This window comes from Atheta coriaria, unplaced genomic scaffold, assembly GCF_025399875.1.
Source record: "Atheta coriaria isolate IRGN ID8LTWV9N9 unplaced genomic scaffold, Caltech_Dcor_3.1 hic_scaffold_6_pilon, whole genome shotgun sequence".
In the NCBI taxonomy this organism is placed as follows: Eukaryota; Metazoa; Arthropoda; class Insecta; order Coleoptera; family Staphylinidae; genus Dalotia; species Dalotia coriaria.
The window spans coordinates 338,861-362,570 of NW_027045448.1; the positions used below are offsets into that span (position 1 = coordinate 338,861).

The 23,710-nt window shown below is 35.3% G+C and overlaps 1 protein-coding gene and 1 long non-coding RNA gene across 5 annotated transcripts in view; one reads left to right on the forward strand and one right to left on the reverse strand.

Moving 5' to 3' along the window:
• The first annotated feature begins 605 nt into the window (after positions 1 to 605).
• Positions 606 to 3,392, forward strand: LOC135793646 (uncharacterized). Its single transcript, XR_010548676.1, has 2 exons — positions 606 to 2,686; positions 2,800 to 3,392. It is a non-coding gene; the product is annotated as an uncharacterized lncRNA (long non-coding RNA).
• Positions 3,393 to 9,673: 6,281 nt separating this feature from the next.
• LOC135794852 (WD repeat-containing protein 47) overlaps positions 9,674 to 23,710 on the reverse strand; it is a 44,302-nt gene continuing 30,265 nt past the window's right edge. For all 4 annotated transcript variants that reach the window (XM_065306310.1, XM_065306309.1, XM_065306312.1 and 1 more), the window contains 3 exons: positions 11,373 to 11,569; positions 10,615 to 11,315; positions 9,674 to 10,552 (listed from right to left, as the gene is read on the reverse strand). In XM_065306310.1, coding sequence (XP_065162382.1) covers positions 10,407 to 10,552; positions 10,615 to 11,315; positions 11,373 to 11,569 — 1,044 coding nt within the window. In that variant the 3' untranslated portion in view covers positions 9,674 to 10,406. The remainder of the gene's footprint in view (positions 10,553 to 10,614; positions 11,316 to 11,372; positions 11,570 to 23,710) is intronic.

Below are 23,710 nucleotides of genomic sequence, written 5' to 3' on the forward strand. Positions count from 1 at the left end.
TACGCGTTCTAATACAATTCGCGTTGTATTAGATTTTTGAAACATGCGGTGGAAATTTACTTGTATCTTGGGAACCGTTTGTGCGATTTTAATGATTCTTTCTAATTTAGGCAGCACTTGAGAGTTTTTATGAGGTGCAACATTGCCACCCATCGAAATTACCCGATAACATTTCGCAACACTCGATTTTTTCGACTAAGTCCGTAAATCGACACATTTCTTCATTTTTTCGACTAAGTCCAAAATTTTTTCGAAGTTCTACAAAATTCAATACATTATGAAATTTAGTCGATAAACTTAAATTTTAAGTCGAAATTGATTCTTTAAAATTGCGTTCAAACTTGTGCGATTGTTTCGAATTGTTATATAATTATATAATTATATATATATATATATATATATAATCCTATATGATCTATGTGATTTTCGCCGATTGTTTTGAAGCTTTGTAATGAGATTTTACATGCAGAATTCCACTAAACAAGTTTTGATGCGACCTTGCTTGTTGCAAATAGTGCGCGTTTTATGTCGAAATGCGTGCAGGTTTATCGCGTGTGTTGTGCGCCGTTGTTGACTGCACTGCATTGTGTTCTCAGCGCAGTTTTGTGCCGATCGTTGGTTGGGTCAGGCGTGTTTCTCGCGGCTGTTATATTTTATTTTGAGCTTGTAATAAGGTATATCGCATTTTATTATTCTTTATCGACTACATTTAGCTATTATTGACGTGTTTAGTGTTTTATTACAAAGGCGTTAATAACATATAGTGTAAACTCTTTAAAACGATACTTACTGAGATTAGTTGATTTAAGAACGGATTTTACTCAACCCGTTATTTGCCACAACACCAATCTTCTTGTATATATTTCGAAGTCATTATCAAAAAAGGTTATAAGTGTTTACAATGTATGGCACATTTAATCGCTTCACGACTGTTGCTGAAAACTAGCGGAGTTGTCTCTGTATTTCTTGTTGGTGCACTGTTGGCATCTCTAGAGATGTCAAATTAAATTCTCTATGGGGTTGTATTAGTTTGTTGCAGAAGTTGCGTCTGCAACATGTGTAAATTCGAAGGTGAAAATTTCAAGAGAAAAATTGTTGCGGTTTTTTGGTATAGGTCGCAAAGCGCAGTGTATAGAGAAGTCGAATTTGATTCTCGGCGCGGTTGTCATTGTTCTTTACAAAAGCTTCGGCTGCAGTGCGCGGTGGTAGATTGTGTAGGTACGTGTTATCCTGTCTTCCACATTTTCTTTCTTTTGAGTCCTTTGCGTTATATATGTAAAATTATTATTTCTAACTGTTAACGGTCTCAAAGACGTACTGTCTTAAGAAACGCAATTCGAATTGAAACGCAATCTAATATTTCGTCGATAAGTTTATAATAATGTAATTTTATAATTAATGTATTAATGTATATATATATATATATATATACTAGCTGACCCGGCAAACTTTGTTCTGCCTTGCTTTTCACGTGCAATGCTTGTTCTTCTTCAGTCCTTTCATTCGCAATCCTTTGAATCCTAGTTGCATTACGGTTTTGTCGGATAAGATTTGATCGTTTTGGTCGCTGCATGGGAAGCTACGAAGCATCGCACAAAGAAGAGACGGAGAAAACTCTTTTAGTATCTTCCAAAAAAGTTTTCACTTCAAAAAATATTAAAAAAAGTATCCTACACTTACTATGTCCTATTCAAACAAACACATCAATCGGGCAACTTCAACCAACACGTACACACACACTCAGGGGGAAGCTACTAATCGCACAATGAGGAGACGTTATTAGTGCGCTCTTTGTCTCCCGTAGGCTAAACCATATAAGCGAATATGTTTGTTTCCTTTTAGTGTCGTTTAGTGTTCTCTAAAAGAGTTTTCACTTCAAAAAGTATCCTAGTAACCTTCTCCAAACAAAAACATCAACCGGTCAATTTCAACCCACACCTACAACATACACACGTCTATGCTACGAAGCATCGCACAAAGGGAGACGGGGATAACAGAAAACTTTGTATTTGCGTTCTCTTATTCTCCCGCAAGATAATCCATATACGCAAATATGTTTGTCTCTTTTTAGTGTCGTTTAATGCCTTTTTAGAAAAGTTTTCACTTCAAAAAGTATCCTATTACCATCTCCTGGCCCTAAGCTACCTCTCCACCAATTTTTAGCTAAATTGGATTAGCCGTTCTTTAGTTATAAAGGAGTTAACCAACACGACTTTCTTTTATATATATAGATGTATGTATTAATGTACGGAAAACCTGCAAAAATGTCATTTTTGTGCTTCAATATGCTAATTTTAAGAGGTATTATGTGTCCAGCGGACGAACGCAAGGTCCTAGGACAACGGTTCTTGCATTAGATTGTAATAAATTTGTTTATCATTTTCATGAGTAATTTGTGCGATTAGCACACGGGAATCTTGCAATAACGTCATTTTTGTGCTTCAATGTGCTAATTTTTGGTTGTTTTAGGATTCTAGCCAGCCAACGAAAAATCCTAGGACAGCGATTTTTTTATCAGATTGTAAATATTGAATTGATTTATCAATTTCATAATTCATTTGTGTGGATAGCACACGGAATATCTACAAAAATGTAATTTTTGTGCTTAGATGTGCTAATTTCTAATTGTTTTAGGTGTCCAGCGAGCGAACGAAAAGTCCTAGGACAGCAATTCTTTCAGCAGATTGTAAGTATTGAATTTGTTTATCATTTTCATATATAATTTGTATGATTAGCATGAAGGAAACCCGCAGAAATGTAATTTTTGTGTTACAATGTGCTAATATTTGGTTGTTTTAGATGTCTAGCGGGTAAACTAAATATGTCCTAGGACAACGATCCTTTCATCAGATTGTAAGTATTCAATTCGTTTATCATTTTTGTAAATAATTTTCATGTTTCATACAATGGAAAGCCGATGTCGTAAGACATCCATTATTTCATGTGATTCTAAGTGTTCTAGTTATTTACCATTGTCATATACAAAATTTGTGTTTAATACTAAGGTAAGCCACAAAAGTGCTATTTCACCACAGTACGTTAATTAAAAATCCTTTTACCAAATTTTTTTTGTAAACTTCACCTCATAACTTGATAACTTGCAATATATTTGTGAGTTGTAACAGCCCAGGGACGTGCACAACGAATGATTTGAGTGATTCTTTGAGATGCGCGCGTGGAGTTCGTCGGATATGTTTCGGTGACTATGGACTTACTGTGACTTACTGGAGCTCAAGTTAAATTTATGTGTTAGACGTGACTGCATTTGGAATCTTCGCGTGGAATACTATAGAAGTGCGTATCATCAAATAAAACTTAACTTAACTTTAAATTTTAAAATCCTATAGTTACCTTGTTATTGCTTCAGTCAATAAATAATATTTTTAACGAAATTTTACAGTAAACAATGTGTCCCTAGTTTTCACTTAGTCGTTTTTAGGATTGATATTAAGTCCTGTACTCCTGTACTCCTGTACTCTAAGAGTACACCATTGTATCGAATAGTAGGTATAGGACAGTGTAGTATATGTATGCTGTTGTTTTATTTTACTGTAAGATATGAAAACATAAATAGAAGAAACCAATAAGATTTGATAAAAATGCCGCGTGGCTGTCAGGTGTGCAGCACATGTTTACCATATCGCAGATCGATGGTTCGATCTCCAGTTATAAGGCATTTTTCTCAAATATAAAAATAACAGGTGTAATTTGGGTTGCATATGTAATATATGTACTGAAATATAAAAGAAATTGCAATACAACAAGTGAAGGCAATAAGGATATTAAGTAAATAGAGAAACAGAGAAGAACATTGGAGAAAAAGAAGAAGTTGTGGTAGAGTAGAGTGTAGAGAAGAGGAGATACAAGGAAGAGAACAGGAGTGGATCAAATTTTTGAATTTTTTGGTGGCGTGTCGTTCAATAAGACAAACCACTGCTTCGATGTGTCTATTGCTCCCGGCCCATCCTACAGCTACGATGTCTCTACGCTTCACCTCCAAGATACTCAGGCATATCAACAATATTAATGGTAGGGGATCATCTCCGGAGTGGGAGAATTCCTTATAAGGTCATTCCTTATGAGGACTTGTAAAAGTATTTCTAAGTTCTAAGTCGTCTCAAGAGAGGCGACACTTAAAAATATTTTTACAAGTTCTGACCTGTACCTGAAATGATAGAAGGAGTACACTCAACTCATAGGAGGCACAATCACTTTTAACATTTCTTTATTGAATCATGTATTCAATGAAAACTTGTAAAATATAATACAAAACAATATATGTGCCGCCATTTTGAATCTAGTTATAAGGGACATGTACATGTAAGAGACATGTACATGTACATGTACATGCAGACAAGTACCAAGGTTAAAAAATAACAAAGAAAAACATATAATACTAACTAGGGCTTCACACGATACCGAGACTTTTCCGAGAACGTCTCGGAAAAGCGAGACGATACCGAGACGAGACGTGTTTCAACAATTTCTCGGCGATACTGAGACCACAATGCGAGTCCTGTTTTTGGTCTCGTTATTGGTCTCGTTAAATTTTTTTTATAAAGTTGTTATTAGAAAAATGAGAAAAGGTCCAATATATGAAATCCAATATATGACCATCTGTGATATATTTCTTTTGTATATTCAAAAGAACAAGTCAGTAACAGAATATCATGTCCTTTTTGACTTTTTGAAAGTTTTATGACAATTTTGTCTTTGTTTACACATCCGGAGACATATTTTTGTGTTTTTCTGTACTTCTTGAAGCAAAGATATTGTATACATCTGGGTAAGTTAGGAATTGTAGACGTGCGCTGCTTACTTTCAACACAAATCAACACGATTATTGTACCCTAGTATACATTAACGTTTAAAAATTTGAAACATTAAAAAATATATTTTCAATTAAAAGTGATGCAATCAAAAATTAATATTTTAAACTATGTATGAATTTTTGGACTTACTTTACAATAATAGCAATTAGCAATTAAATTACTAAACTTTTGAACTGCAAAGATCTAAAACTGAGTTCTACTTAAGGCTTCACACGATCGCTTTTCCGAGACGATACCGAGACCGAGACGATACCTTTGATAGTCTCGCCCAGTCTCGTCTCGTGTGAAGCCCTAATACTAACAAATTTTGCATAATTTTCGAGGCAATTACGGAAAACTATTATACAGGGTGTTCCAAAAACAAAATAATAACATTTAAATAGAAAATGCAAAGTCAAAATATTATAAAATCAAAGGAAATTAGTAAACAGGGTGATGTAAAAAGAAAGTGACAAAATTTTAAAGAAAAATTCTAAGTTGAAGTGGGATGACATCTTTGCCCTTTCAACAACTTCACCACGGGAAATTAGTATACAGGGTGTTACAAAAAACCCACTTCGGGAAATAATAATACAGAGTGATACAAATAGATGACAACAATATTTGAAAAGAAAACCCTAAGTTTAAGTAGGATAACATATATCTTTCCCTTTTTGAAAAATCCACTACGGGGAAAACTTAGTACAGGATGATACAAAAAGAAAACTACAATATTTTAAAAGAAAATCCTAAGTTTAAATGGAATAACATACATCTTTCCCATTTTGACACCACGGGAAATTAATATACAGGGTGTTACAAAAAGAAAACTCTGAGTTTTAAAAGTAAAACGACCAAACACTAATAAATATGGTCAATTAAATAATACGAAAAATATATCTACTGGGTGATACACAAAGAAAAATTAAGATTTAAGTAGGAAAACGGATGGAAGCAATTAACAAGGCGACAAGATAATATAAGAAGAAAACCATCAAGAATTTAAAAAAATCAAAATGTTTACACCGGAAATCAAAGAAAAGTGAAAAGTAAGAAAACATAAAAATTGTATTTACTTTGGATATGAAGGAAAAGTGCTGGGTTGGATAATACAAAAATAAAGCACAAAGCAAAATTTATTTTAAATCATGTAAAAAACCAGCGACCAGCCCGGAAAGCTGCTAGCGGATCAAGAACGCAACCGACGGCACGCGACTATCTTAATCTTTTTAATTTGTACATTAAACAAAAATAAAACAAGGTATCAAATACGAAATGCAAATCAACGGTATTGAAACAGAGACGAAAAGTATTTGTAGGCTTAAAGACCACGCAGTTGAAGTAAAAACAAGCAAGTATGGATTTGATTTTCAAATGGCTTAGGAAATGCGAAAACATACCGTAATGCAAAATTAATTTTTGCGCTTTTGGCCTATCCAATAAATTGTAAGGACCTTAATTATGTAAAAAGAGTATCCGACGGCCGACGGAACATCACTCACGTTTTACCTCGGCGTATAAACAATTCGCATTTAACGAACGCCGCACATCACTAGCGCACAATGAAAGAAGCATTTAGAAATATTACGTAAGGACGCGAAGATATTATGGAACTCAAATTATTGTGAAGTAAATGTGCGTGCAAATCACCCGACGACAAATATAAGACTGACGTGGTAGGCAAGCCAACCGCGTGGCGAACCGCGTGGCGACCGCACAAAAATTGCACGAGATAAGAAAACTTGTTTGTTTGTAAACATAGATACATCCAGTGTGGTAATGCAGAACATGAAAAGAATTGAACTCGTACAATGCATGGAACTTTTAATTGCGAATAAATTATGAATTGGACCCCAATAACAAAATTATAGCTTAAAGCCCCATTGGCGTGTAAACACCTTTTTTGAAATTAAAATTGCAAATAGGCCCCAAACGTTCAATGTTAGGATAATAAATACAGTTCTTTTAATTCTACATCGATTATTTTAGTAACTTTCATGAGATTACTCGTTTGCAAATTTTAGTGAAAACTGCATTCGACATAAAAAAGAGAAATCTTTTGCCATTTCTATAACGAAATATTTTATTTTAACAAATACAAATTCTGTAATAATTTGAATTTTTGAATTCTGTTTTGGGTTTTTGAGAGTATATTAAATTCTAAATCGAAGAAATGTCACACAATGGTAGATTAAAGCCATTTTGGCATGTAAAAATCATTTTTTTTTAAATAAAATTGCAAATAGGGCCTAAACCGTTAATGATAGAAATATAATAACTTAAATAATCAATTAAGAATTAAATTACCTTTCAAAATCCAAAAACAGAATTTAATAATCACTATTATTTCAAAAGCTGCACTAGCTGAAAAGAAGATTTCATCATAAAAAGGCAAATGATTTTTTTATTTTCGGAATTAAAACTTACATATATCTAATAGTGGTGGGTAGTGGGGTTTGCCGCAAAAAGCCGCCAAAGAATTAAGAACGCAACCGACGCCACACGACCACACGATCTTTTTAATTTTATTGCAAATCAACGGTAGGTATTGAAACAGAGACAAAAATTATATCTGTGGTTAAAGACCACGTGGTTGAAGTAAAAACAAGTTAAGTAAATTTGTTTCTCATATGGCTGAAGAAATGCGAGAACATAGTACCTTGATCCAAAATAAATGTTTGCGCGTTTGGTATATCCAAAGAAAATACGAAATTAATATGCAATACGCGTATAATACAAAAAGAGTATCCGACGGCCGACGGAGCATCACTCACGCTTTTCCTCTCTGCATGTGTACAATCCGCGCTTAACGAACGCCGCACTTCACTCGCACAATCGAAGGAGTATTTAGAGACGGTACGTTATTACGCGACATAAAATTAAGGAACTCAAAATATTGTAAAGAAAATGTGCGTCCAGATCACCCGACGACAAAAATGAGACTAACGTGGTACTCACGCCAACCTCGTGGCGGCCGCACAAAACTGCAGGAGATAAAGAAACTAGTATGTTTGTAAACACTGATACTATCAGTGTGGTAGTGCAGAACATGAGAAGAATTGTACGCGTACTAAGCAAGGAACTATTAATTTTTATTAAATTCTTAATCAGATTCTGATAGATAATTTAATTCTACATCGTTTATTTTTGAAACTTTTTTTGCTAACATTTCCCGTTTAGACCCTAATTATAATTTTAGGGAAAAATGCATTCGTTTTTCGTAGACCTTCTGGTTTTTGACAAAATCGCCAAAAAATTCGATCCTGTTCTTTGACCGAAATATATGTTAACAAAAAATTCGACCGAAAAAATTTTATCAAGAAAATTCGACCGAAAAAATTTTAACAAAAAAATTCGACCGAACAAATTTTAAGTAAAAAAGTTCGACCCTGTTTTTCGACCGAAAAAATTTAACAAGAAAATTCGATCGAAAAAATAATAACAAAAATTTCGACCGAAAAAATGTTAACAAACAAATTCGACTAAAAAAATGTTATGAAAAAAAGTTCGACCCTGTTCTTCAACCGAAAAAAAATGTATTAAAGAAAGTTCGACCCTGTTATTCGACCAAAAAATGAAATTTATTGGACAAAAATAGCGATATTCGAATGGGAGTTTACACTTTCAAAGGGTTTACAGGGTTAAAAAATATGCATAGTGAAAAGGGTCTCTCGATCTTTAACATGACGTTGAGAAACTTTAAAAAATTCAACTAGTTCACGTGATACAAGGTGTTTTCCAAACTATGTTTTCAAATTTTTCCTAAAATTGCTCATTTTTGAAGAGCATTTTAGGGCACTTCTGAAAGGGCTGGAAGGTATAAAGAGTATGCATCGTGTATACAAACTCCCTGACTCTCCTTTGGCGTAGAGAAACTGGAAGATAGTCAATTTGTTTACGAGATATAGGGTGTTTTCCACACTATGTAGTCAAATTTTTCTAAAATTGCTCATTTTTGAAGGGCATTATAGGACACTTCCGAAAGAGCTGGAAGGTTGAAAAGGTACGCATCGTGTAGACAGACTCCCTGACTTTATTCTGGCGTAGAGAAACTCCAAGAAAGTCAATTAGTTTCGGAGATACAGGGTATTTTCCACCCCATCTTTTCAAATTTTCCTAAAAATGCTGATTTATGAAGGGCATTTTAAGGCACTTTCAAAAGGCACTTTCACAATTCAGTAATCAAATCAGTAAAGACGAGTGTTATCTATAAATGAAGATGCCGAAATGAATCGTAATACGCCGAAATGAATCGTAATACGCCGAACTGCAATCCCAACAAACATTACAACATGTAATTTACAAGTGCCTCAGCAACGCGCACCGGTTAACGCTGAGACGTGCATAAGCAACGCCGAAAACTAGTGCAGAGGACATAGTATCGTCCTTTATAACACTTATGTGCAATGGATGCGCTCATGAATGCAATAGAAGTAGTGGAAATACACAAGTCATTAGGGAGCCCCGCGGTATAGGTCATAAATGAAGTGTTAGATCTAAATAAATTCCCTCTTCTCAAAATTTAACCCGACTTAAGCCTGATAAATTTTTTTGAGCAATGTCTTTGAAGTGCTGACGATGCCCTCACCAGCGAAACAATTGTAAATTTTTTAATCAAACCAAGTGTAAATAGACTAAAAACGCTTTCAGTGCACACATGACCGGCACACGACCGGCACATGACTTCAGCGGCGGTGCACAGCGCGCTACAGTTGCGCTCGCCTAAAATGAATCGAAAACATCCGGCAACTCCAAAAGATTATACATTATACAGGTGATCGCCAATGTTGCCGGCTTTTGCTTTGAAACGTCTCTATTGCATTAGGAAAGGTTTCATAATAATAAAGTAATGCAAAAAACAATATTTTTTAAAGTATAATTAATAAAGCATTATTAACAGTTACATAGGTTTTTCTTTAATTATATTAATCTGCTAAGCTTATTTTGATAACTTGTGCAGCTGTAGCAATATTAACAATTTATTATTAGTTATAAATAATTTTGTTTCTTGTTCATCTGCTTTAATTTGATTGCAAATTTGCGCTTAGCTCCTCGCATTGTTCCAATTTTAATAAAGAATCATGGAAATAGCACTACTCTCATAATTTGTTCATACAATACGTAACTACTACGTATAGAATTTCTCTAATTCTTAATACAAAAATATCATAGCTCAACAGACATGAACATTTTGCAAGTCGCATTGACTATTAAAACAAAAATTTCCATTTAAAAAAGTTAAAATATATACATGTTATTCGTTAAGTCAATAAAAATGAATAAAAAACATTCAAAACAAGACACGAAGTCATCGTAAGAAATTATAAAAGTAATAAATAATCAAAGAACGTATTTTAACGAGTGTATGCGATTAAAGATCGCACTAACAAATACAATGGTTTGTTTGCATCTGATAACCTTTGTTATATATGTAAGAAACAATTAGTTCAGACTTATACATTAATCATTTTACAAGTTATAACACAAATGTTATATGCTATAATTCTTATCTTCAGTATAGAAAATTTTCAATTCGTAGCATAATCATAAGCTTTAGCCACTAAATCAACTCAGCAAGCAAGAAGAATACGAGTGTTAGATGGGTGGTAGGGCCCACAAGGTGGCCGTCTTGTCTGCCGACGTAGACAAGAAGGAGAATTCCGATGGATGCCAACGTCCGGAGATGACTTTGTCCTGATGTTGCGCAACAACCACACTAGGCAACGGTAATGTGAGATCACCTATAAGAATTATAATTATAAATTAATTGTATGAATTTAAATTAAACAAAAATTCAAATTACCTTGCAAATCTGTGAGTACCAATTTGTTGTCATATCCACCACTCAGCAAATAATACGCCGAAGGTGAAAATCTAATGGATCTTACATCAGCTGAGTGCGGTTTGAAGCATTGAATGTTTCTTCCGCCTCGGATGTCATACAATACGCAAGAACTATCCTCATGTCCCGATACAAGCAAACGCCCAGATGGATCGACGCAAATCGCGGCCACAGGCGATCCCTGTCTTGTACCAGGTACAGTGACCGGCGTGACCAAATTGACGCAACCCCGCGTCCGAAGATCCCAAAAGCGTACAGTTTTATCATGAGACCCGCTTACGAACATTGCGCCGCCCCAGGTGTTCAACGACAGCACATGCCCAGTGTGTCCGCTCAACGCTTGGAATGGCGTACCGGTCGCGCAATCTGTCACGTAAATCTTGCAATCACCCGCTCCGCCGCTGATAAGCAGACTCGATTTGTTCGAGGTGTCCTCCAGGAAGCACAAGTCGCGAATGGTGCCATCATGCATAGACAGTTCGACCTCTTCGCCTTCAAGGTTGGAGGTGTCCGCGTTAAAACGCATGAGTTTAACGGTTTTGTCATTGGATCCAGTAGCCATCAGATCACCAACCGGTGACCATGCTAGGCAGTAAATCGAGCCTTTGTGATGTTTGGTGCGTTTAAAGAGAACTGTTGGTTGATATGTCTGGTGGTCTTCCCTAAAATTGAGATTTTGAATAGAAAATGTGAAGTGTGGTAATTTATTTATAGTTTACCTTAAGTCGTTCAGTTTTGGATAGGAGCATATCCTCAACGTTTTCGAATTTGATCCAACGGCATACAGCTGTCCGCTCGGATGAAATTCTGCACATCTTACAGCTTGAACGTCCTCTAATGCGGTGACGGCAACAAATTTCGGTCGTGCTGAAGTACTTCCGTCAGAATTGTCCAAATCTGCGGTTCTTGGCACGGGCTGCAAATAAAGATAAGAAAAAATTAGCAAATTTGTTAATAATATGTTAACGCGCAATTAATCATCTTCCTATTTATTCACAATTAACGTCAAAATGTAAATGTGCGCGCTATAAATGCTAATATCGCATATTGAAACGGTTTAAACCTAGCAAAAGCAAAAGCTACTGCTGCTTTCCAGTGTTCTTCACGCTGGAGTATTGCATCATTTATAAAAGGTTGCCTGAATTTAATAATCAACTAACGAGTGGTTCGCAGGTTGCCCATCCCTGCTAAATCTGTTGGACTGTGCGGTAACAGTCCGCAAGAACGAAGAAGTAACGAATATGGCTGCTAGCCGGCGAGCGCCACACCACTTGGCGCACAATAAACGTAATTGTAATAACTGCGCCGCAAATGATTTGAATTAATGAACGCAGCGAACGGCCCATAATCACAGAAGGAAGCAAACTGTAACGGAAAATAATAACGGAAGCAAATGGACGCGCGCAGACGCTTCCAAGAAACCGGCCGGTGGCATAGAATCGCTGTGCGTTATTTAAATCACGATTAAAAATGAAATTAAAATTGGCCAGCCATTAACTATTAGCGTGCCATACCTAAAATTGGTATGAAATTAAAACCAGTGAGAATGCTAATTTAAACATTAAGCAAAGTTTTTATTTTAATACATAAATTAAAACTGTACTTTGGATTAAAATAAAAACAAAATAAATGGTACAAAAAATACAACTCAGACTTTCGACTTTTTCTTTTGAAACCAAATTAAAATTTTACGAACAAAAAAGTTTTGGGCGTTGATATTGGAATATTCCGAATGATGCAAATAATGATTACATGATATTTAAATAATTCTAATCTGCAAGTACTCACAAATAAATTTGTTTAATTTCTAATTTATTCTCATTTCGCCTTGTATCTTAAATAAACTGCTCGCGCAAAAGTTCGAGTTAATATCTACGATTATACCAAACTTAAAATCCGAAAATTACACAATAGATATTTAGCACGTACGCATTTCAAGCCATCTTTCAAGCAAGTGGAATCAGTCAGTGTGTGTTTCCGATTATATTAAACGCCAAAGAATTTAAACCGACGTCGGAAAGTTTAGTTACGTCGATGCGTGCGAAATCTTTTTCAACTTCTCGCATTCTAATATCGGTTTTATTGAATGCGTGCTTGGTATTTATTACCCACCGTGCTCGCGCAACGCACTCATTACCAACTAACATTAGTTAACATCGTATTTCAAAGTTTATTTGCGTATGCAATCAACTAATAACACATTAAACTATATAATTAATAGCGAAATTTCATGCAGTGCAAGTTCTTTGCAACTTTCCAACAGAGTTACAAGTAAAAAGCAAGTGGTAATAAACCGGGCAAGAACAACAAACTAGCGTTCGGCGTGTTTGTAGCAGCATAGAAATTATGCAGAATTGTTGATGAAAATATAACGTAATAATGCACTTTGTTGCACTTTGTGCATTTAATATCTTCGTATGTCTAAATGTTTATTACGTATTTTTAGCATAACGGTGAAAGTAAAGAGTATGTTGTGTTTACGCTCTTCATTTTACTATTACAAATTCAGTGTGAAATTATAACATGACTACGTGCCTTCGCGCTTTGTATTTCCTTACGGCTTTATTTTGCTGGTTCTGTATGTAAGTTTGCTGCGATTATTATCATGAAAGGGTACTAGCGTCAGTAATCTAATAAAAGTTGAGCGCTAAATCGCGTTCAATTTGCATTTCGGAACAAATTAAATGAAGAGAAACACATAAAAAAGTTTCGAATTGCTTCCAGTCATGAAACCAAAACGGCGCACATTTTCCAACTCTCCATTTGAGCGCTGCCTGTAAATGTAAACCATTTCGACTACCATAGTTGGCACGACTAGATATCGAAGTAACTGATGCATAATAAATTAAAAATTGTACTTTGTGAAACTATTCACGCCGATTGGCGCCATAATTTAAGCAGAGTGTAACAAATCTACAGCGCAAAAAAAATCACCAACGCCTCTGCGGATCTGTCATCCTCCTTTTAGTAGGTCAATTTTCATCAGACCTGGTTTGCTTTATTAACGACTGAGGAAGCAGCAAAAAGAAATGAACGACCGAATAATTAACTATACGACACCGGCCACTATATAATATCTCAACGCGTTCTGTATCTCTGCATGCGGCGCCGCGCATAAACAAGTCAATCGAGTTGGAAGAAATGCGCGCACGAGCGGACGTCGGCAGGCGAGTTAATTTCTTGCGCCTTGCATTCATAATAATCGACATTAGCTTACATGCGATGGCGAATCTGTGACGCAGCCTAGTATGCATAGGAAGTAAGTGTCGTTTACCGCCTCGGAAAGTCACACCACAATGATACAAACAAATGATTGCAAGATGTGTGGTTGATGTACTCTGTGCGCACACTTGCAGAACATTTATTGTCATGAAAGTGTACTAGCGCGCATTTATTCAAGTTGCAGTACGGTGATAAAAGTTAAGATGCAACAAGATAACCAATCTCGGTGAGGCAATGTTTTTGTTTGAGTGGCGTAGATGGATTTGTTTTGTGAAAACATTAGAAAATCTGGTAACATGTAACTTCGTATTTGTTAAACAATTATATAGTTATAATAACCTTAAAAATACATATTTTTAAAATTATGATACCTATAAATCTAATATTACTAATCCAATTTTGAATAAAGATAGTAGCAATTGACATTCATGAAGCCTACAGTCGCGAGAATTGGATTTTTCTTCAATCATTCGCAATTTCTAGCGCTAAACTGAACAAGTAACTGTTTTATTATTAACACAAAAATATAGGTATATCGTGACGACTCTGTCACTTCTGGTGTCAGGTTTCGCCTGCTTCTAATGTATAATTATTAATACTAATAATAAAACTAGTCCAACATTAGCATTCACTCATTTATAATCAAATCATAATAAAGTGCATAGTTTGAAAGCTAATTATACTATAATTATCCGCCAATAATAATTTCAAACTTTAATAACACTCTCACAATATCCGATTAAATCTTGTCTTGCCAACAATTTCTAATTGCAAATGAAAATTATCATTGAAATGCTTCCAAATAAGTACGAATATTAAAAACAACAAGAATCAAATTACAAAATAACAGCGCACGCACATCACGAGGATTAATTAACATAAATACATTTTTATGCTATTGCCAGATTGGCAATTGCAAATGTAGAGGGTCCGAAAGTCTGCCTCTAGAAACTGTACATGACGGGCACAATGAACGCAAACCCAACTCGCCAATTATCTAATTATTAGCAACGCGTAATCAATGTTATTCGGCTAATTACAATAATCGAACAAAGGTGGCAAGCATTTTATCGTTCGCGCCATTTGTTTGCGAACAGTTCTGGCGCGCTCTCTTCATTCAATTGGAAAGTTGAATCTTTCTGTTTACAATAGAGCGCAACCAATCGACAACAATCATCGGGACGCGTTTCCACGACGACGCATTCGATTCGTAACGTTTTCCGAGTTTCTGCGCTTGTTGCAATAAACGTGCAGAAAGAAATCGGCACATTTTGAGGTTTATTACGTTTTCTTCATTAAAAATTTTACGACAAAAGCAACGACCCGAAGACCAAATAACCTCTGTTTATGGCCTTTTCAAGCATCACTTAATTTTACTTTTGATGTGCGTCGTAGCTGAAGCCAAACCGAAAAATGAAGAGCAAATAGAATTGAATAGGCAATGAATAGATGAATAAAGTTCAATGAGAACGAAATGAGAAACTGGAGGAACCTTCCGCAACAAATTCAAAGCATGCAGCGGAGGCATTGCCAGCCTTTGAGAAGAAACCATGGGAAACTCGGAATGAATTTGAATGAATCCTTACCAATTAAAATTGAATCGATTCTAATTTGTATACTACGTCAAAAGCGTATTCGGGTTGGATCGTATTTCGCCTGACTTTTTTTTGTACAAGTTCAAGTATAGCATAGAGCAACTTCAAAAAACACACACACGGTGTAATGGATGTATGAGATTTTGTTCACTTTGCAGCGGAAAACTTTCATTCATGATTCATTAACTGTACTGTGTTATTATTTATTAGTCGTACATACCAGCGCACAACTAATTGCAATTTCTTTTCTTCCAACATTTGACTAACGATCAATCTAGGTTGAGATTTGAAAACGCGTTTCCTCCGCTTCCGTTTTATTTCTACGCATGAATGCAAATGAGAAATCAATTTGTAATCGAAACCATTCAAGTAGAAAAATAACACGCAAGCTGCAATATCCGCGATATCTTATCCTTTGTTTACCTATTAGAATTAAAACTGGCGCGCGCCAGATCGGAAGCCTCCGTCTTGCGAGTCATTTACATAAGTGACAGTTTCCTTTTCAAATTCACACACCAAGTCGACGGCTGTGTTGAATATTCAAAGCGTATGAATGGAAAGAAACGACAACATATAAAGACAATTTGTAGAGTTTGCAGAAGAAGGAAAAAAAGACGATGCTCGTATTATTGGCATTCTCACACTCGCGGTGCGCGCAAATCTCGACGATTTCCATTCCTCGGTTATCACTTCTTTCATTTAGAGTAAAAACAATTGCAGACACATGCGGTTGTAATTAATTAATGAAAGGCACGAGTGTTGGCTCTTCAGTCAAACGCAAACGATCAAGTGCTTATTCAAGTGTAAAAAAAGTTGAAAAAAACATCTGTAAGGCGTAAAGCTCTTTCATTCAATTGATTTGATTAATCGCCTTCCGTGTTTTTTGCGACATTGTTCAATATTTCAACGTATATTTATATAAAATACTCGCTGATTGTGATTAATATAACTTTTACTTTTACGCCGTTACATTTGTTACCGTCTTGGTTTTGTTGTTGTACGCATTGTGTCCATTCTGATGTGGAAAGTTATCTGGTTTTCCGGGTGCGACGTAATTTCCATAACTCCTGTATCGTTTCTGCGGCGGCGATTGTCTGGCTACTTGCGGTTCGTGGTAGATCCGACTGCTTTGTACATAATTATTGTTGTCGTCGAGTAAATTATCCATGCTTCTTTGATGTCGCGGTTTGGCGCGCGGTCTCTCGTACACGTTTGCATTAGGTTTCAGTCGGTTGAGGGGTGCGTTGAAGTCGCTCCAATCGGACAACTCTATCACCTCAGTGCGCACGTCCTCCAACGATCGCGATCGATTATTGCAATAACAGTTTTCAGTGATTTGTCTGGGTGACACATTTTGTTTACGCGCCTTTTGATCGGCGAGCATGAGTCTATTGGGATTTGGGGGTGGTGGCATGGCGTTTCGATAATATGGCGCTAGGAAGTAATGATCTTTCATAATGGGTTTATTTCCGAAGCCAATGCCAGGACTATAGTTAGAACTGGGATACGCTGCGTAGGGCATGGGAAAACTCGGTTCGCTCGGTCGAAAGTTAAATGACTGCGTGGTGGTGGCTTGATGGCGACGAGCGAAATTCCACGGTTTCACATACAACATTTCGGTGCTCTGCCAATGGTGAATGCGCGGGCCACGATTCAATAAGTGATCGTTCATCATCGCACTGCAGGACACTTGCACAAGCTAAGAAAAACAACCATCAATCCAAAGTCAAGTTTTCTTACGCGCTCGCGCACTTGTCTGTATGTGAACACACGCGGCTTCACATCCGAACAACGCGAACACAACAACACGATACACAAACGCGACCGCCAAAGAAGTCGTCGGACAAGCGAATCGCCGGTGCACTGAGCTTCGAAGAAGTGGTAGGAAAGTGTGGATTTCGTTTTGGCGTGCTTCAAGACAACCTACTTCTTCTTCTTCTTCTCGACGCAAAACGCAACAGTTTCGTGTGCCTGCCCCACTCGGATTATTTTCTCTCGTGGCGGCGCACAAGCTCGCATCGCAAATAAAGCGGAAGAAGACGTCAACGGCATCGTAAATTAATGCCAAGCGCTTTAAACGGCCGTTTAATCGTTAAGTGTCATCTATCTGTGCAACTCTGCACGGTCAAATTCAATGCCACTGATTAACGAAGGCATTCCGAACGATCATAAATTCTGGATTAATACTGCGTGTCGCGTCCATATCAATGTTGCAGAACGCGGCGAAACTTTCTTATGTGCCATATGGAAATGCCATTAGCCAGTGTAACCGTTGGTTACGTTACGCATCGGTTATCTTTGCAATTGAGCATGTATTATTGAACGACTAGTATTTGCCATTAGTAGTAGCAAAGTTCATTATGTTAGTTTTTTTTGCAGTGTTTTTAATTTTAACTGTGCCTAACAAATAGTTTCTATTTTCTCCAATTATGAACTGACACCTTGGACGGAAATTATATTTAGCCATAGCTTATTGCATAAACGGAAGTAAATGTCGCTACGGTGTACCAAATTATGTATGCTTTCTCATTGCATATGGCATTATTGAGAAATATTTTGCAGTCTATACTAACATATAATACCATGTGTTAAATGGCAACTTCAAAATACAGCACGTGTTTTTCAACGAGTTCTGAGAAATATAGGTTTTCCTTTGTTCTAATCATCGCCAAATCTGAAAGTTGATCTTACAGAATAGTATAGAACTGAAATATGTTTCGGATAAATTTCCCCCCGAAACCAAATGAAACATGCTATAATTTCATTCACGCAAAGTTCCCGTCGCACTTGTATAGCTCGATATAGTTATGACATCAATTATTTATTAATTCCGTAACTGCGATAAAACTTCAAATTTATTGAGTGTTTCACCATGCCGTCTATAAAAATGATTTATCGAGGTTCATTACTTCGAATGTAAACTCAACGAATTATTAATCTGCACAAATGTTATACAATCACATTACATCTAACACATGTTGATGCAAATGACAAACGGAAACGGATATAATAACGAAATGCATTAAGTAATAAGCAAATTTCTAAAAGGACATTCCCGTAATATTATAGGTTTATTACGAATTAATTAAATTTAAACTAAAAATAATTTCACATAAAAAACTATGCCATGTGAAAAGATGAAGAAATCTTTAAAAATTATTAATATAGCAGTTTTATCTGTACTTCAAACTGTTTAGCAATAAATATAATTCAATAAGATTAATACGTGATTTATGATGGGCTTAGAAAGATTCATTGAAGCGTCAAATGGTGACAGATCAGTAGATTTCATTACTGCCAGTCATGAGAAGAAAGCATAAAAACTTTCATTTAAATCTAAAAAAAAAAAACTAGAAAAACCACAATTTAATGTTTTATTCCGATTAGTTCTCCTGCTTAATTGTTATTAAAAAATGTTAATAGTTGTAAGACAAATTTTCAGCATGTAAACAAACATTGCGGAATATACATTGTCATACCTGCGCATCAAACATCTGCCTTGATTCACCGTCCAAACCGTATGATCAAAATTGGGTCATTTTTTTGTACAGCCGAGAAATTTTTAATATACAGTAGAGTCCGGTTATAATGACAACGAAGGGAATTGACAAACACGTCATAATAAGCGGACGTCATACAAAGCGTTTTGAGAAATGAAAACCCTTTTTTATGTAAATATGTACATATACCTAGCCTACATACATATTAAATCAAAATCAAAATTGCACGTAATCAGCACATTATAACACATACAAGTGTATTTTTTACTGCAAGTAATCTGTAATTTTTGTCTGCTTTTGTTTTTTCATTTAATTAATTTTCTTGTGATTTTCGAAGCCTCTTCGGTTTCAAAACATTTGAATTGAACGATTGCTTAATGCGGTTCTTGTTTTTTAAAAAGCATTGAGATTGTCGAATGACCCACGCCAAATTCGGATTAATGGAAAATACGGATTAAGTCGTGGTCAAGGTGCTGCTGCCCGAATGCTTATATTTATTATTTAAGCATTTGGTCTTTCCGATATTAAATACATAAAAGTAATTTGACAATCATAAAAGAAATGTAGCAATAAATATAAAAAGTTCGCCACGTGTCGAACGTCGTCGGGTATCAACGAACATTACCGGAGGTGTAAAGAATCATGTTGGTCATTATAACCGGACATAATCTGTTAAAAATGGGTCATAATAAGCGACATGTCACTGTAAGCGAAGTCATTATATCCGACTTTTTTATACAGAATTTTATATGAAAACCAAACTTGGTAGTGTAGGTACGTCATAATAACCGGTTGGTCAATATAAGCGGAGTCATAATAAACGGATTCTACTGTACAAAGGCTTTTATACTACGTATAAAATATAAATTATCTCATATTTAATCTACTCATTTACATGCCTCAAGTGCTAAGATTTTCTTTTGCATACCAAACGGTAGAAATTGATTGATTACATTATATAGTCTCGACATCCTTACGTGGTACAAGAATAATAATTAAGTTTAGTATTAATATCAATTAATTTATCGAAAATAGTACGGCATATTTAAAATTCTTTCAAAATTATATTCAACTTGGATTCTACACTTTAACGAAGAAAAACATAGTTACCACATTATCCATAATAAAATCATGTAAAAAAATGACAAATGTCTTTGTAATTTTTGGTAGCAAAATTGATATTAAAACGTATTTTAAAAATTATTCTCACTAAATTTGATAACACTACATCATTTTAATATAAATTTAATTTAAAATTACCGTTTTGTAACGATCCGAATACTTTCCAATATATTGTCGCCGATCTCGCCTATGACACCAGAAATTTCCCATCAAGCAAGGACAAATTAAATTTCCCAAACGTCGCATTCCAATTTTCCAAACCGATGGCATTTGCGATCGAGTCTCATAAATTCCCACGGACGATAGAGTTCCGAGCGTGTTAGCGCCCCGTAAGGAGGTAACGACATTCAAAATTTGGCCGCTTTTACCATGGTCAAGCTTACTACACGCGTCACATATATTACTTTCGCACATTTTCTACATTTTTAACGCCGCATGCACTCTGACCCGCTTACAAGCGCTAAAGTCTCGAAAATTTCGTAAAACAAAACGAGGTAGTTAAATGACCAACAAAAAAAGGAATACACTTTCACACCGAGACGATTCCACAGTTAACGACGGTCATAACATCAGCACAATGTATATGCGATGTTAATTTGTAACGATTTAATTGTACTTCAACGATGCCGATTTCACATTTGTCGATTAGATGAGACTCCTAAGCAGGAAATCGTTAAATTAACCACAAAAAAAACTGTGCGTGATTGTTCACTATTCACAAAATACTCTTTACGCAGTTTAATTTCTAATTAGTGGCAATAAATCGATTTGAAATTTGACGCTCTGTTAAACGCCTTCACCTTTTAATTCACTTTTGATATTTACACTAAAACACTATAATTTTGTGTTTATGAGAGAAGGTGCTAACTAAACAGGGTTTTTAACTTCTTAGACCAACGATGTGTCGCAGATGACAAGCGCTCTGAAACTGCGCGGATAATTCAACTGAAAAAAATTTCATCGTCGCTCAAAATTGCATAATGCTTTCACTTCTTTCGTCGCCACTAATTTCCTGCAAAGTTTTTTTTGTGTCCTTTTGTTGTTGTTACATTTTGCGCGCGCCGCTGTTAAATACGATCAAAACCCGCATCGACGCCGGTTAACAAAAGAAACAATGTGCCAGCCAAGTGACGAAATTATCTAATCATCATCTATGACTCGAACCGAACGTCATTAAGAAAGAGAAGCGTTCGCGTAGAGACAACACCGCCCACCTCGCAACGCGCCTGTTTTCACAGACGGTAGGCATTTAATAATAAAATAATAATAGCAGTTTGTAGATTTTCAATTGAATAGAAAAGGTGCGAATGAAAGGAGAAGCATTCATCAAGCCAACAGCAATTGCATAGATTGATGCTGAGTACTACACACATGAGGAATGTGTGTGTCCTGTGCCAGAGCATCATAAAAGATCATCAGCGAGCGCGCGCACACATTGTACTTTTGTTTGTTTTAGTAGCTTCAATTAACGTTGTTTACGGCGCGTGCTCAATTGTAATTGTATTTCAAAGTGCATCTGTAATGACGAATAGAGTGCCACAATGGAACGCCAAAGGCGTTGCGTTCAGCTATACGCAACAGCAGTCAGTAACGAAACAGTAGTATGAGCGTAGTATGAAAAGTGGTAATTATTCAGGTCGTGACTTTCCATAATAAGTCACGGTGCTGATTGATTATCGAGTCTTTTATGTTTTTGAAGTAGGTATTGAAGTACTTGAAAATTGATTTGTTCCGACAAAGTGGAATTAAGTTAAAAACTCTGCTTTAGATAGTTTTTGTTCAATTAGTGATTTTTTGCAATAATTTATTTGATCTTGTTTCATCCTCAACTTTCTCTGATTATGTTGTTGATTGATGTTTATTTGGATCAAATGCATTAAGTATTTTTTAAGAACAAAGCTTTTAGTGTTAATTTCGTTAATGTTATTGAAAGTACCCATTATTGAACTTTTAAGTTGGCGCATTAAGTTGCTTCCTTTTTAAAATAATTAAGTACCAATATCTGAATAAATAAACACCCAAATAATATATTTATTTCAGAAATAAATTCTAAATAATAATAAATTTTAATAACAACCTGATTACCAATTATTGTACAAAAGTTATAAAAAAATGTTAACTATGAAAAACTAATCAAATATTTGATTTGATTTGATTTTTAATTAATAATTTCAAATTAAAAATGCTCGATTCCCAATTGGCCACAGAAGATAAAAAATAAAACATGTGTTAAGAAACTAATAAATTTATCAAAAAATTTGAACTATCCAATTCAAGTACAGTAGAGTCCGGTTATAATGACATCGAAGGGAATTGACAAACACGTCATAATAAGCGGACGTCATACAAAGCGTTTTGAGAAATGAAAACCCTTTTTTATGTAAATATGTACATTAGGGTGTCCGTTATTTCCCACATTGATTTTTTTTTGTTGCCGCCCTCTGAAGTTTTAGTTTTAGCTCTAAAATAAATGATCCAACGTAAATTAGCTCTTAATTTTTAATTTAAACCGTGCCGGAATCATGATACTTTTTCCATTTAAATAACATGGGATTTCCTGACGTTTTGCATTTAATTTTTTATCTCCAAAGTAAATAAACCTACAGCTTCGACAAAGACATATTCTGATGCAAAATTTTACCCTCTACAAAAAAGATCTCTTTGGTTTTTTCCATAAAAACATTCCTGTAAAAGTTATTTGCAATCAAAGTTATACACATAGTTTATAATCTCATTTACAGCAAATTCTAACTGCGCCACCTATAATCAATTGATCGAAACTAGAGTTTAAGTTACAATAGCCGCGTATCGACAACGCGTCGATGTATACTTTTAATCGCAAATAACTTTTACAGGAATGTTTTTATGGAAAAAACCAAAGAGATCTTTTTTGTAGAGGGTAAAATTTTGCATTAGAATATGTCTTTGTCGAAGCTGTAGGTTCATTTACTTTGGAGATAAAAAATTAAATGTAAAACGTCAGGAAATCCCATGTTATTTAAATGGAAAAAGTATCATGATTCCGGCACGGTTTAAATTGAGAATTAAGAGCTAATTTACGTTTGATCATTTATTTTAGAGCTAAAACTAAAACTTCAGAGGGCGGCAACAAAAAAAAAATCAATGTGGGAAATAACGGACACCCTAATGTACATATACCTACATACATATTAAATCAAAATCAAAATTGCACGTAATCAGCACATTATAACACATACAAGTGTATTTTTTACTGCAAGTAATCTGTAATTTTTGTCTGCTTTTGTTTTTTCATTTAATTAATTTTCTTGTGATTTTCGAAGCCTCTTCGGTTTCAAAACATTTGAATTGAACGATTGCTTAATGCGGTTCTTGTTTTTTAAAAAGCATTGAGATTGTCGAATGACCCACGCCAAATTCGGATTAATGGAAAATACGGATTAAGTCGTGGTCAAGGTGCTGCTGCCCGAATGCTTATATTTATTATTTAAGCATTTGGTCTTTCCGATATTAAATACATAAAAGTAATTTGACAATCATAAAAGAAATGTAGCAATAAATATAAAAAGTTCGCCACGTGTCGAACGTCGTCGGGTATCAACGAACATTACCGGAGGTGTAAAGAATCATGTTGGTCAT